Source organism: Pan paniscus, chromosome 19 (assembly GCF_029289425.2).
Source record: "Pan paniscus chromosome 19, NHGRI_mPanPan1-v2.0_pri, whole genome shotgun sequence".
Lineage (NCBI taxonomy): Eukaryota > Metazoa > Chordata > Mammalia > Primates > Hominidae > Pan > Pan paniscus.
Genome location: NC_073268.2, coordinates 88,717,989 through 88,734,410, shown reverse-complemented (window position 1 = coordinate 88,734,410; position 16,422 = coordinate 88,717,989). Strand labels below are relative to the sequence as shown.

General features: G+C 46.7%; 1 protein-coding gene across 11 annotated transcripts in view; it reads left to right on the top strand.

Annotated features, from left to right (window-relative positions):
* SLC39A11 (solute carrier family 39 member 11) overlaps positions 1-16,422 on the top strand; it is a 465,897-nt gene that overhangs the window by 374,822 nt on the left and 74,653 nt on the right. For all 11 annotated transcript variants that reach the window (XM_034942802.3, XM_003810519.5, XM_034942799.3 and 8 more), the window contains one exon: positions 860-929. In XM_034942802.3, coding sequence (XP_034798693.1) covers positions 860-929 — 70 coding nt within the window. The remainder of the gene's footprint in view (positions 1-859; positions 930-16,422) is intronic.

Here is a 16,422-nt window from a genome sequence, read left to right as displayed (position 1 = left end):
ACCTGTGTCTTCAGTGACATCTTTGGGCTGCCGTATCAACCTTGGACTTTCTGTTGCATGAGCTAATAAATAAAGCCCTGTGTGTTTAGGCCAGGGGTTATGAAAGTTCCAGAAAGTAAATATTTTAGATTTCAGGCCATACAGTTTCTGTCCCAACTACTCAACTGTGCTTATGTACTATGAAACCCACCATAAACAATTTGTCAGCCAATGAGCATGGCTGTGTGCCAGTACAACTTCATTTACAGACACTCAAATTTGAATTTTATATAATTTTCTTTTTTTTTTTTTTTTTTTTTTTTTGAGACAGAGTCTCACTTTGTCACCCAGGCTGGAGTGCAGTGGCACACTCTTGGCTTCCTGCAACCTCCGCCTCCTGTGTTCAAGTGATTCTCCTGCCTCAGCCTCTCGAGTCGCTGGGATTACAGGTGTGCACCATCACGCCCTGCTAACTCTCGTATTTTTAGTAGAGATGGGATTTCACCATGTTGGCCAGGCTGGTCTCGAACTCCTCACCTCAGGTGATCTGCCTGTCTTGGCCTCCCAGAGTGCTGGCATTACAGGCATGAGCCACTGTGCCTGGCCAAATTTTATATAATTTTCATGTATCATGAAATAGTCATTGTTTTTTCAATTACTTAAAAAATACAAAAATCATTCCTAGGTTGCAGGCCATAGAGAAGCAGGCAGCAGCCATTTGGCCCCCATGCCTTAGTTTCCCTGGGTTTAAGCTGCTGTTACGATGATTTTCTTTGACTGGCAGCCTCATGCAGTCCTACTTAATGCAGTGACAGTGATGGTGATGTTCCTTATGGGGAAATATTCCTAACCCCTCTTGCTTTTCTTACATCTATTTCAGAGGGTCTCGCTGTTGGAGTTGGATTTGGGGCTATAGAAAAGACGGCATCTGCTACCTTTGAGAGTGCCAGGTAAGCCAGCATCCTGGGACCCTAGAGCATGGTTCTGCACCCAGGGGTGCTCCGGGTGTGCGTGTCACCTAGGTGGGCTGTCTGTGCATTATTGTTCAGCACCCCAGCCCCACAGGACCAAGACTGATGGAGGCCGCATGGGGTCCGGTGAAGGCCATCCCTGAGAGAGGAGTCTCCTAAGAGAGGAGTCTTTCAACTGAGCTATTAAGTGGGTGATGATCATTTTGAAAACAAAGCATGGATAGAATCGCAAACTATACTCTAAGCACTTCAAAGGTGTGAAGACTAACGACAAAAAACAAAGGCAGCCGCTGACACTCTTCAGGCCTTTCCTTTTTGAAGCCCTCCCTTTGTCTTTCTTGACGCTGGGGTCTCTTGGTTTCCCTCTCTCTTTCCACCTGCTCCTGGAAAGGCCCTTTGGTGGTGGGCTTCTCATCCTATGGCCTGTTCTTAAGAGGTGATGTTGCCAGGGAGCTGTATCTAGAGCATCCTTCCTTCTCACTGAACACACCATTTCTGGGCAATCTTCTCCGTTCTTGTGACTTTATTTTCCATGTGTTTGCTGATGATACCCAAGTCAAACTCCAGCTGTCTTTTGTCCTGAATATGTTCCTATAATTCTCCATCTGCTGTCATGTAGAACCTGCCCCTCCTCCAGGGTTCCCTGTCACCGCTGTACCCAGTTGACCAAGCCAACCCTGCCGTCACTCTCAATGCCGCGTTTTCCCTCACCTTCCATACAGAAGCACTGGGCCTTGTAAATTCTTTGCTCTTCTACCTGCCTGGAAATAAACAGGGCGTAGGTAAGGTCACAGCCTTGGGATCACACGCTGTTCTCTAGACATCGTGCAGGTGTGGTCTCCATGGTCCACCCAGGCCCATAAAGCCATAAATGCCACACTCTGCAGGGTGGAGCCTTCTATCTGAGGGCAGCAAACTCAAGTGGCTTCAGGGGACTAAAAGATCATCAAAATGGGTGGAGACAGTCAGGTGAAGACAGCTGGGAACCATGAGGAATGAGGCGAACTTTAAACAGCACGCGCACTATCTAAAGGTACTTGAATTCACAGTTATTTTAAAACATAACTCAGTGCAGTGGCTCAAGGGCGACTGGTTTATCACTCTTGGAGCTCATTCACTGTCTTCAGACTGATGCAGTCCCAAAATATTCTCCCTGACTCCCCCAAGGAAATAGCACTCCCTCCTGCACCCATTGATCGTGACTGTCAGAAACGAATTTCTCACATAACCCCTTTTCCATCCTTCCCTGGTTACCAAGCCTGCGTGGGGCCTGTTTATGCGCCCTGAGGACTGTGTTCAGGCCGCTTCCTTGCATCTGTTTCCCCAGCTGAAGTGGAGCCCCTGTGTGTTAAATGTAGTCATTGCTGGTCGCTGAATTCTAAGGCTGTACGTTAAGAAGCGTGCCTGCTCCATGAAGCCCCGAATATGTGCATGGGCTGGAATGTTCTAGGGCGAAGCTTTTCTTATTCTCAACTTCATGTTCCTGCCTCTCAGACTCCCAAGTCATTCATTAAAATGATGCTTATGGTGAAAATCACATGAGATGGTAGACAAGGAGGGCAGAGCCTTTAGAATGTAAGAAATGTCACCCAAAACAAGGGCTAATGATGACTCGTCACACCCTGCAGACTGCTCTTCTAAGTGCGGGGCCTGGGGTGGGGGCATGTAGCTCTTCTGCCCCTGGCACAGCAGTTTTGATCCTGACTCCACTAGACCACAAGAGACTTCAGAGTCAAGCAGTATCCACGGAGCTGAAGAGCCCAGAGGGTGTGACCTTATAAACATTCAAAGGCCAAGTCCTCCCAGAGCGCAGGAAACCGCACACGCTGCAGAGGTCTGTGCCCAGCAAGTGACAGCTGTGCCCCAGGCATGGAACTCACAGGCCAGGCTCTCTGTCTGGTGGCACCACGTCCCCCGCGACATCATCATGTCAACTCCAATGTTCTTCTGTTCTGTCACCTGCGCTTTCTGCCAATCTTTATAAGTATTTTGGAAGAAAGTGGAGCAAAAATATTTCCAACTCAGCTCCTCCCTTCCCCGGACCAAACAGATTCTCTCTCAGTTATAAAAGCCCTCGACAGGATCCTCTAACTGGGGTGGAGTCGGGGCAGCAGGCCTTGGTGTTTTCAGCCTCACGAGACCCTCTGCTATACAAGCATCACTGGAGGGTCCATATGCCCCCACACCTGACCCATTATTGTCACAGCCTGAGGGGCAGGAATGATGGAGCTGTGCTGCCATTGCCACTATGTCCACAGAGTATTGGGGCCAGGGGACCCCTGCAATGCAGGCTGCAGAGAAGGAACGAGGGAAGAACATTCCCTCAAGCAGACCCTTCAGCCCATTCTCCCCACTTTGAAAAACGTGTAGAGTTTGTGATTCCCTCCTTTCTAAATGTCTGGCATCTTCTTCTTGGGTGGCAAGATGTAGAACAGCCCCTGGGCCAAGGCTTGTTAGTTTTCTCTGCCTTTAGTTCACACTACACATAGGATTTCATGGGAGGATAGGGACAAAAGGGTAGTGGAGAGTGAGGATTTCCCACTTGAGTAGCCAAGAGGGAAAGGTATGTGCTGAACTGTAGCCTGGACAGGCAGAGCCTACCACCCTGCAAGGCTGTAGAATGCTCAACTAATAGCAGGTCGGGGCCGGTGTTGTGCCTGTTGACACAAGGAGGTCAAGGGCTGCAGCTTCCAGTTATCTCATAATGCTGGGGCTTTCGAACCAGCATCTGTGCTTGTGTGTAGAGTCCAGAGAAGCCAGCCCTGCAGAAACAGGCTGCTATGGGGTTCATACACCAAGGCAGTATCTTGCCTTAGATGACCACCTGCAATCCAGGGTGAGACTTTGGCTTGATCAATTGCACTAAATCCACCCACACTCATTCTCAGTTCCCTCTTTCAAGAGGGAAAAGAAAAGGCACTGACACTGTAAGATGATGAAAGTAGAAAGTGAACAGGCAACCCTGTTGGATGAGCCATTGGTGAAATCATGTGGTCCTCAGCATTGAATAAGGCCGCATGAGGCCAGGACCACTGTGACAAAGAGTACCAGGCAGGGGGACTGTGCACCAGCCCCTGCCTGCCCGGAGTCTCCCAGACTCAGCCAGTCCAGCCTCCACGGAGGCTGCAGATGCTTAGCTATCTTCTGAGCAGTCCTGGTCTCCACTCATTCATTCATTCATTCATTCATGCACCCGTTCTTTAGTGAGTAGTGGTATATGTCCCATATTTTGCTAGTCATTGCAGAAAACACAATTTGTATGAAAAAACTCTTCCAAGAAGCTGAACATTTGTCACTAGTACTTCCAGTAACATGGTGAGATCAGCTGACATGGATGTCCCACCACAAACAAACAAACAAACTAGTAAACATGGTTTTTACTACACAGCCAAGGACTAAGGAGAAAGAAATGCCAGATGCTAGAAATAAAGGGAAAAATCAAAGACACCGTGGTAGGTGGTTTCAGATCCTCATAGAGGTTCAAAGGACTGAGGGTTGGACCTCTTGCCTATGGAGCGGATGGAGCCGTGCCCTTGCCCTTGGATGTCAGGGAACTGAAACAGCCCAGCCTAAAGACCAGGGCTTGTAGGCATTGCCTTCTGTAAAAGGGACTATAAAACTCCACCCACTGGTCCAGGAACTTGCATGTGCAACTTGTCCTCTCTCCAGGATCTTGGACAGAGAGACGGGGTATAGGGCATAGTAAATGATGTGCAGGATAGGAAAACCCTAGACCTGCATCACAAGGGTGTACGGTACAAACTTTTATACTCTATCTTGTACCAGAAACCTCAAATAAAGAGCATAAATACTGGCCTAGGATAATAGAAATCTTTCAGGCTCTAGCAGGAACAAACATAAAGTCCTTACCTACACAAAGCCCTAACTCTTCCACTAACCAGCCACACCAGATGCCTGGGGGCAAGGAGGGGGACTCTTAAGTATGGTTACACTTACACTCAAATAGAAAATAAAATAGAGACAAACCACGTAGGGAAACATGCCGCTGCGCAGGAAAGATAGCACTCACAAAACTAGAAATAACAAAACTGCAGGAGAAATGCATCAGACAGACCCGAACCGAGGGACAAAATACCTGACCAGCCCTCCTCAAAACTGCCAAGATGGTCCCAAAACAAGGGAAGTCTAAAACAGTCCAGAGAAGACGAAGGAGACTAAATGCGAGGCGCTGTTCTGGATGGGATCTTTGTACAGAAAAGAGACGTTAGGGAAGAACTAGTGAAATCTGAATACACTGTATAGTGTAGTTAAAAGTAATGCACATGGCCAGGTGCCGTGGCTCACGCCTATAATCCCGCACTTTGAGAGGCCGAGGCGGGCGGATCCCTCGAGGTCGGGAATTCAAGACCAGCTTGGCCTACAAAACCCTCCCATCCCTACTAAAAATACAAAAATTAGCTGGGTGTGGTGGTAGGTGCCTTTGATCCCAGCTACTTGGGAGGCTTAGGTTACAGTGAGCTGAGATCTCACCACTGCCCTCCAGCCTGAGCAACAGAGCGAGACTCTGTCTCAAAAAAAAAAAAAAAAAAAAAAGAAAAGAAAAGAAAAAAATAAAGAAAAGAAAAGGGCCTGTAATCTCACCACTTTGGGAGGCCGAGGTGGGTGGATCACCCGAGATCAGGAGTTCAAGACCAGCCTGACCAACATGGTGAAACCCCACCTCTACTGAAAATACAAAAAACTAGCCAGGCGTGATGGTGGGCACCTGTAATCCCAGCTACTCAGGAGCTGAGGCAGGAGAATCTCTTGAACCTGGGAGGTGGAGGTTGCAGTGTGCCAAGATCACGCCATTGCATTCCAGCCTGGGCAACAGAGCAAGTCTCCATCTCAAACAAACAAACAAACAAACAAAAAAAGGAATGCACCAATATGGGTTCCTTAGTTGTAACAAGTGTTCCATCCAAAGTGAGATGCTAGCGATAGGGGAAACTGAGGTCAGGGTACACAGGAACTCTCTGTACTATCTTTGAGCTTTTCTGTAGACCTAAAGCTAATCTAAAATGAAAGGTTTATTTTTTTTAAAAAACTGCATAAGGTTGCACAAATGAAAGCACTTTTTAATACTTAATAATGGATAGATTTATAATAATATAATAGTTTTACAAAAGACACCAAGGAGGAAAGCCGCCCCCATGATCAAATCACCTCCCACCACGTCCTACCCCCAACATTGGGGATTACAATTCCACATGAGATGTGGGCGGAGACACAGATCCAAACCATATCCACCAGGGACTGGGACAGAATCTGGAGATACCGGAGGCAGAGACGGATTCTCTACACAGAAACGACAGTTCAACTCACAGAAGATTTCTGAGCTCTAATTGAAGACAGGGGAATGCTGTCTTCGAAGTGCCAAGAAAAAGTAACTGCCATTCTAGAGTAGAAGCTGCCAAACTTTCTCTTAAAATTCCAGATGGCCTGTGGGCCATATAATCTCTGTCACAACTGCTTGACTGTCGTGGAAGTGCCAAGGTAGCCCTAAATAATACGTAAAGAAATGGGCATGGCTGGCCGGGCACAGTGGCTCACACCTGCAATCCCAGCACTGGGAGGCCGAGGCGGGCGGATCACCTGAGGTCAGGAGTTCGAGACCAGCCCAACCAACATGGTGAAAACCCGTCTCTACTAAAAATACAAAAAATTCACCGGACGTGGTGGCGCACACCTATAGTTCCTATTACTTGGCTGAGTATAAAGATGGGAGACCCCATCTCTATAAAAAAGAAAAAAAATCATCTAGGCATCATGGTGTGCATCTGTGGTCCCAGCTACTCAGGGGGCTGAGGCAAGAGGATCACTTGAGCCTGAGAGGTCAAGGCTACAGTGAGCTGTGATTGCACCACTGTGCTGCAGCCTGGGTGACAGAGCAAGACCTTGTCTCAAAAAATAATAATATGCTAGTGAATCTAAAAGGACAACTACTAATGAGAGAGAGAGGTATAGGATGGAGGAGGGAAGTGAGAATGCATGAACGAATAAACACTGGGAAGAGAGATGGAAAATCAAAGTGAAATAATTCAGCCGTCAGATGGTGGAATTCATCTCTTCAAAGAGGTTTTGCTTGTTAAATGTTCAGTTCTAAGTGATTAATAAGTGGCACACCTAAAATATGACATGGTAAAGTTGAAAGGAAGAAAGATACAAGGCAAACGCTAATCAAAAGAAAGCGGGTATTACATTTTTGTCTCAGACAAACCAGACTTGAAGGCAGAAAGCCAGATAAAGGATAAAGGTCAGTACTTAAGGAAAGGGGAAGTAATGTACCAGAATGACATCATGATGCTGCGTTTGTAGGTGCCTAGCAACATAAGCCTCGAACTGTTTAAAGGAAAAATCATCAGAATTGCAAGGAGAAACACAGTCATGGTGGGGGAGTTTAATGTCCCTGTCTGATACTTGTAGATGACGCAGATATTAAGTTAACAAAATGCATGCAGTGGACATATATAAACTCTAGCCCAGTCATTGGAAAGCTTACGTTCATTTCAAGCCACGTGAGGGTTCCTAAAATGGGTTAGAGTGCTCTGCCACAGAGAGAGTCAGAATACATACCCTAAGATCAATGCCATTCAGACCACATTGTCTTGATTTCGATGTGATATAGTTGAAAGTCAATAGCAGAAAAGATACCCATAGTAATTTATTAATCGACAGTTAAACCCATAGGCGGCATAAGATTAACACAGTCCAAGCTCCAAAGGGCTTGATCCAAGCCAGACCAAGAAACCAGTAGAAGACAGGCAAGCTTGTTGCTCCTCTCAAGGGCTCTTCATAGAATGGTCTACATTTCATCAGGAGCATAGGGGTGGTCTGCTTTGGTAAGGGGATGATAAGGGCAGGTAGTACTCTGAGCAAATGCCAAGGTAGGTGCCAAGGTTCTTTCAGGGCTGGTGGACAAACCGATATGACTGAGATAGAATTTTCTGGTGCTTTAGAGAAGGTATGTCTAAAGGATTGGATTGGCTGGTTGCAGTGGCTCATGCCTGTAATCCCAGCATGTTGGGAGGCTGACATAGGTGGGTTGCTTGAGCCCAGGAGTTCAAGACCAGCCTGGGCAACATGATGAAACCCTGTCTCTACAAAAAATATATATATATATATAAATAGCCAGGTGGGGTGGCATGCACCTGTAGTCCCAGGTACTCTGGATCCTGAGGTGGGAGGACCACCTGAGCCTAGGGAGGTTGAGGCTGCAGTAAGCCGTGATCATGCCACTGCACTCCAGCCTGGGCAATAGAGAGGCTGTGCCTCAAAAAACATAAAAATAAGTAAATAAAGGATTGGATTGAGGCAGGAAAGAAACAGGTGCATTACTCAGCAAAAAGTTGGCAACTATGGTGGGTTCCGATGCAGGCAAGAGACATCACCCAAGAGGTAACTCAAACATGCATCTGGCTAAGATAAAATAATCTGGGAGAGCAGGTGGGGAGATAAACCAGTGTGAAGAATGCACCAACTGAAAAAGAATATTTACAGCCCACCCCACTGCTGTGTGTTTTAGCAGCAATGAAGGAGATACTGGATGTCGTGATGACCATGAGAATGAGGACTGATCCCAGGAAGAGCTGTTGCGTACAGAACCCACAGACAGCGTTTGCCAGCTGATTTTGTTGTCGTGTGGAAGGGAGAAGGGAGAATTTGAGTCCAAGTGACAAGGAGACGTAGGTTAATCTCGTGCTGTGGAGTGAACTGAGAGGGAAGAAGGACTCCATTTACACAGATTGGGGAAAGCGTTACCCAGTACAGGCCCAGGGTACACGTGCACCAAGCTAACTGAGCCAGATAGTTTATGACTCCTTTAGTGGGGGGGTTGGCAAACTATGGTCTGCGGGCCAAATTTGGCCTAACACCTATTTCTGGAAAGGAGGCTTTATTGGAGCATAGGCGCACCCATTTGTTTACATATTGTCTTTGGCTCCATATATGCTACAGTGGCTGATCTGCATAATGGCCAGAGAAATCTTAAGGCTGAAAAGCTGGAAATATTTACTATCTGCAAAGCTGAACATATTTACTATCTGACCTCCCCGTTCCTTTGTTCCTTTCCTTTCCCTTTCCCTTTCTTTTTGACAGGGTCTCACTGTCACTCAGGCTGTAGTGCAGTGGTGCAATCATGGCTCACTGCACCCTCGACCCCCTGGGCTCAAGCGATCCTCCCACCTCAGCATCCCTCCCAAGCAGCTGGGGCTACAGGCACATACCACCACACCCAGCTAATTGTTGTATTTTTTGTAGAGATTGAGTTTGCCCAGGCTGGCCTCGAACTCCTAAGCTCAAGTGATCTGCCTGCCTCAGCCTCCCAAAGTACTGGGATTACAGGCGTGAGCCACCACACCTGGCTATCTATCTGACCCTTTTCAGAAAGCGTTAGACCCCTCATTTAGTGGACACAATCCCTGTTTTTAGCCCAGATTCATCATTAAATACTCTGAGGCCAACTGTCTTTTTTATGACCTCTTGCTTGTGCCCTGTTTGTTGAAGCAAGAGGCTTCATATAAACATTGCCTGTGGCATTATAGCCACCCCCAAGAAAAGGAACTATTCCAAGAAGGCACTGTCTTCAGTTCCCACTTCAGGGGTTCTGACCTGGGAAGAAGACAGGCAGGCACCTCGCCTATCATGTGTGTGTGGCTGCTGCCATCTGGTGTACAGACGCCGTTACTTCCTCACCTTCCTGGAGCCCTCCCCAGCTCCTTCCCCTCTGTCCACCTCCCTACCTGGCCAGGTCAGCTTGCACCAAGGTGTTCATTCAGAGGTCATTGTCTCCTGAATTAGGAAGACTCTCAGCCAGCAGAGGGAGGCCTGTAGTTCAAGGGAAACACAGCTTGCTTCTTTTTTTTTTTTTTTTTTTTGAGACGGAGTCTCGCTCTTTCACCCAGGCTGGAGTGCAGTGGCACGATCTCAGCTCACTGCAACCTCCATCTCTTGAGCTCACACCATTCTCCTGCCTCTGCCTCCTGAGTAGCTGGGAGTACAGGCACCCGCCACCACGCCTGGCTGATTTTTTGTGTTTTTAGTAGAGATGGGTTTCACCGTGTTAGCCAGGATGGTCTCCATTTCCTGACCTCGTGATCCACCCGCCTCGGCCTCCCAAAGTGCTGGGATTACAGGCGTGAGCCACTGTGCCTGGCCCCAGCTTGCTTCTTTCTGTTCTGGTCCCATAGCAGTTTCTTTCTGTTTCAATCACAGAGGAATTCTTCAGACCGTATGTGCTTGGGGAATTGCATGCTTAAGCGGTTTTCCTTTCTGCTGTATCGTCACTTCAAAGAACATGTTCTCTGAAGAGGAGACATGCCCTCAGCTCCCACTTCACTCAGTGGCAGGCATCATTCAAACCAGCAGGGAGAGTAAGACCGTTTATGCTTAAACACTCAGCTTCACATACCACTTCCTGTTTTAAGCTTTAACTAAGCATGCGTCAAGAGACGTTTGTAGTCTGTGGACCTGCCTTGACCTACAGGTGCAGCGGCCATCCCAGAGCAGGCTGTGCACAGCAGAGGAGGCTGGCTGCGAACTTTAGTGTGCCATGGATAGTCCACAAAACACATCCCCAAGATATGACCGGACCAGCTAATGCTAATCAACACCCAGACACTTGGTAAAGGATGCATGGTTGATTAGTCTGCATTTGGATGTAGTATAGCTCATTAAATTACACACGGAGGCATCAAAACCAATTTTAAGATATATGTGTGCCTCTCTGATCAAAGAGGAAAGATCATAAGTCAGATAAATCCTTTCCCCTGGCTTATACATATATATGTTGATATATTAACAATTATTTAAGAAAGCAGCCATTAGTTAACAAAGCAACCCTTTATTTAGAAAGAAAAATGGCAATTGACGTATTTCCCTGGTCATTCATCAACATTAGCTAGTAGATGAGCATGTCTGTATGTGTAAGATACGTTACATGTGTGTCTACCTGTCCAAGCAGCCCCTCTACTTTTGCTCCAGTAGATTGTGTGTGTGTGTGTGTGTTTGTGTGTGTGTGTAGACAGGATCTTGTTCTGTTGCTCAGGCTGCAGTGCAGTGGCACAATCATAGCTTGCTGCAGCCTTGACCTCCTGGGCTCAAATAATCCTCCCTCCTCAGCCTCCCGAGTAGCTGGGACTCCAGGTGTGCATCCTGTAGATTATTGAAAGCATGCTTGCAGGTTACATGTAGAGAAGTTACAAAGGAGACTTCATTGTTGTGGCGGGGAGGAGTCTCGGAGAACTCACATGGAAACATTTTAATTATAGTTCACTCTAACATCTTTGAACAAGCAAGCTGTCTTCACTGGCTCCCTCCAAGCCTCCACGCAGCTGCTCTTGCAATGCCTAGACCTGCCCCAGGCAGCACTCAGTCTCCCAGACTCGTGGAGCATCCTAGGGAGACCCTTACTTCCTCAAAGTTGCTGATCTTAACCTCCTCCCTGCCTAGCAACTTGGGTCTCAGCATTCCCAGCCTGGTCTCCCTGGAGAGTGGCCTTTAGCCTGAGAATTGGAGACCCAGCCTGAGGACACTAAGGTAGTTGGGGAGAAAATACTTTGACATCTTGATCCCACTGTTCCCACCCTTTCACAGCAGAAAAAATGCCCCTCCCACCCTTCAATCACTTCGGCACAATCCTGTTCTTTTCTTTATCTGCAATCGCACATTGTGCTCTCAATTTTATTTTATGCAGGCAAGCTCTTCTCTTGAACCTATCACACTACCCTGTCTGGAATTCTAGAGTGATCTATTGGCAGCTCCTTCTCTTCAGTTTTCCTGGCTCATCCTGCCACACTACATAGCCTCACCTTACAAAGAGACAGTGGAATTTGAAAGTGCCGGCTGGCAGCGGTGGACAGACGGCGCCACCACGCGGTAGCTTGGTATCATAGGTTGCTAGACACAGTACCAGAAGGAAAAAGTTTGACCAGGAAAGGTGACTCTGTGTCGCTATCCGAATCCATGTTCGGCTTGTACAGAAGGTGTATCTGCAGAAGGCTAAGGACCATATATGTAAGTTACATGTAACTTTGGACATGTCCAACTTTGCTTTGGATATTTTTCAAAATAGTAACATCCTTATATTCTGGCTGTTATACCCTGATTTTTCACCCCCCATTTAATTAAGCATTTATAAAGCTTGTTATTGTTTTATTTTCCCATGTTGGGAATAAAAGTATAGCTTTTATGTGACCCTACGTATAGGGGTAGAAATGTGAAATGGGCCAATTAAAGTGTCAGAAGCTACTCCAAGCTTTTGATGGTCTACCCCAGCAGAGGAGCATAGAGGTGCAAAAAGTCCTCACTTCCAGACACCCAAAAATCAGTTCAGTTTTTCTTTTTGCCATTTGGAGGGGAGAGGGTGACATTTACTTTTCTAGTGACTTAAAAACATAATGTTATTTATTGCACGCGTTCTGGGAAGTGAAGAAAGTGGGCCAGGCCAAGGAAGTCCACCGGATGCATGGGCAAAGCCAGACCAGGATCAAACAGGTTCTCACCATCTTATGTAATTTGCCATCGAGTCATTCATCAGTCTGTCCATCCGTCCATCCCTTCAATCCACAGAGATTCACTGAGCACAGGATTCATCTTTTTGGAGAGAGAGAACTTAGAATAGTTATTTCATCCATTGCAACTGGGAAAACAGGCTTGAATTTGTAGGACTGGTGGGCTGGACATGACTTTGAAAGATCATCTTGCCTCTTAAGTATTTTTTTTTTTTTAGCAGTTGAGCTTTTGGAACAAGTTCCTAAGCGAACACTCTGGATGGAATAGATACCACCCTTTCCCTGAAAGTTCCCCTCTGCACTTGGCAGAAAATCCCTGATCTAGCCCAAGTCTCTAATGTTATAAGTGAAGAAACTGAAGTCTCAGAGTGGAAAAGGAAGTCATCAGGGATGATTCAAGTCAGAGCTCCTGGTTCCTGAACCCTGGGGCTCTTTCCTCCCTTCTAAGAGCTGATCTGTCTGTAGCTGGTCATGTTTCCATTTCAGAGGGTGGAGGAAACATCCAGGATGTCTCAAAAGGTCTGCTTTCCTCATTGTCTCAGCTTCCCCTCTGAAGCTCCCTTCCCCCACTGCTTTCTTGATATTTTTTCTCTTGTCCCATTTGAACTTCAAGAAGTGCCCCTCCCATTCTTGGACCACCTGGAAGCTTTTGAGCAAGCTTTTGGAAAATTATCTGTTTTGTGCATTGCAATAGAAAACTCAAATGAAAGGAGCCAGATGGGATTGAGGGCTGGGAAGCGAACAGGGAGAAATGAATCATCTTGGGCCTCATCTCCAGAGTCTTTGTCCAAACCTGGGCAATTCTTATCCCCCTCTGTCCCTCTCTTTCCTCTCCCCTTCTCCCTTCCCATGGCTTTTTATGATAATGCTTTTCAAGCTCCCAATAAGAGCAACGTTTTACAGAAAAAAAAAAAATAAAAGGGACAGTGTTTTGCCAGTAAGATCCCCAGCTCTGTGCTGACAAATACAATCCCATCGTTACCTGGAAACCTGGTGATTTTCCTGAACATGTGGAGGAGAATCAAGAACTTAATAGCCATTTGCCTACAAAATATGCCATCATGGAGCCTGGTGCTTGTGAATCTCTGGGTTGAATGGATAAACAGATGGACAGATGGGTGAATGATCTGATTACCTGCTAACCTGAGATTGCCCACAAGGTTCCATCTTGGTCTGGCTTCGTCTGTGTCTGGCAGACTTTTACGACCCACTTTCTTCACTCCCCAGGACTGATGGAACAAATAACATTATTCAACGGAAGTCATTCGAAAAGTAAATGTATCACCTCAAAAATGGCAAAAAGAAAAATCTAGTTGATTTTGGGGTGTTCTGAAGTTAGCACTCTTCATGCCTGTACTTTCTTCTCCTAGCACAGACAATCCACGTGTAGGGTGATGGTTGTGTGTGTTTGGGGTTGGCCTCACTGGTATTACAAATCCAGTTACTGTCATCCATCTCTTCCTGCTACTACTTACTCTGAAAGATGGTTTTCCTTTGAAGGGTGGAGAAATTATCTAATCCAGACCTCCTGACAGCTAGGCTGCAAACACACACACACACACACACACACACACACTCTCACACTCCTACAAAGACAAAGAAAATCCTGGGAGGGATTTTAAGACACATGCTCATTTCAGCACTCTGTCCTCCTGGTGACATCTCTTTATGAAGCATCTGGGACTTCACCTGACAAGCACCTGACAACATGATTGAGCACTTGGCCCTTACTGTATGTGCCTCAGTTTCTACGTGCATCATGTGAGAGAGGCAGATTGTATCCATGGCTATGAGACTGTTGGGCTTTGTTGGACAATGAAGACGTCCCCCAAATATGTAAAGACTGACAAACGACGGCCACCCTTTATATTTTTCAAAGTGAAGGCATTGAAGGAAAGATGCAATTGTAGACCGCCATGGTCAGTGAGTTATTTTATGAGAGATCACCCTTCTAGAAAGTGCAGCCAGGTGCAGTGGCTCATGCCTGTAATCCCAGCACTTTGGGAGCTCGAGGCTGGTGGATCACTTGAGGTCAGGAGATAGAGACCGGCTTGGCAAACACGGTAAAACCCTGTCTCTACTAAAAAATACAAAAATTAGCCAGGCTTGGTGGCAGGCACCTGTAATCCCAGCTACTCGGGAGGCTGAGGCAGGAGAATCGCTTGAACCCAGGAGGCGGAGGTTGCAGTGAGCTGAGATCGTGCCATTGCACTCCAGCCTGGGCAACAGAGCGAGACTCTGTCTCAAAAAAGAGAAAAAAAGTGTTATTTACCACCAGAAATTAGTTCATGAAATCAGGAGCTCAGGATAAAACAAAGTCCTTTCTGTCTTCCAAACAGAAAGACCAAAGACCTTCCAAAGACCTTACTTTTTCCCTCCCCCACCCCACCCCATTTCAAATTCTGTAAAACAGTATGAAAACCTTGCATAATAATACCTGGTTTGTCATTATGCTCTTGATACAAACTAATCCGTTTGAACTCCATTGGGCAATGCAACAAGATGATCTGGACTCTGCAATTTATTCTGCTACTGTTTTCATCTGTTGAAAATCTAGTTTCTTGAAATTGGATGGTGTATTTTTAAAATGTGTTCCCTTGACTTTTGCTTCCCTGTTGTCTTTCCCTGTGTGCAGAAGCCATCAAGGAGAGGAGGGCAGGGAGGGAAGGGGAGTCTTTTTGAGAGAAGGAAGTCACAGCCCTAGGAGGGATCTCGATTCTTGAATTCCCAAGTATTATCCAAAAAGAGAATCATTAGCATGGAAAAGAAATTGATACTGGAAGATACTGAATTCCTTTGGATTGACCAATTTTTTTTTCTTTGGCTACTTCACGTAAATGGGGGCCCTGGGACAGAATAATATCCGAGGGAAAAAGATAATTTTTTAATTCACAGCTGAGTTACAGGGTATACTTTTTTTTTTTTTTTTTTTTTTTTTGAGATGGAGGCTTGCCTGTTGCCCAGGCTGGAATGTAGTGGCGTCATCTCTGCTCACTGCAGCCTCTGCCTCCCAGGTTCAAGCGATTCTCCTGCCTCAGCCTCCTGAGTAGCTGGGATTACGGGCATGCACCACCACATCCAGCTAATTTTTGTATTTTTAGTAGAGATGGGGTTTTGCCATGTTAGCCAGGCTGCTCTCAAACTCCTGAACTCAAGTGATCCGCCTGCCTCGTCCTCCCAAAGTGCTGCGATTACAGGCATGAGCTACCACCCCCAGCCAATTTTAACTTTTAAAGTTCTGTTTCTCAAACACAGAAGCATCATCATGACAAGGGCCTTTCTCAGAGCCACATCCTGCATCTTGGTCCGTGGACCACAGTAATGATGAGTGTTATGTAGGGGAGCTCTGCTGAGTGCTTGTTGTGTGCCCAGTCCTGTGCTGTCTTTTACCTTCATTCTCTTGAATCATCACACATGGACCCAAGGTGAGCCCTGTTTTACAGATTTAGAAAATTGAGGCGCTGAGATGCCTCTCGTCCACAGCCCCGTAGCTAGTAAGGGCAGCAGTCAAGACCGGACGTGGTGGTTCTTGCCTGTAATCCCAACACTTTTGGGAGGGTGAGGTGGGCAGATCACCTGAGGTCAGGAGATCGAGACCAGCCTGGCCAACATGGTGAAACCCCGTCTCTAGTAAAAATACAAAAATTAGCTGGACATGGTGGCATGCATCTGTAATCTTAGCTACTCAGGAGGCTGAGGCAGGAGAATCACTTGAACCCAGCAGGCAGAGGTTACAGTGAGCCGAGATCGCGCCGCTGCGCTTCAGCCTGGGCAACAGAGCAAGACCTTGTCTCAAAACTTAAAAAAAAAAAAAAAAAAAAAAAAAAGCCAGGGACAGCAGTCAAGTCTGTGCCTAGTCTAGTCTCTGGCCCCAGAACCTACCTCTTTTGGGGTGTTCTAGGCTATGAGGCGACCTGGCCAGGCAGGAGGAGAAGCTAAGTGGGAGAGCCTGGGGGAGTGGG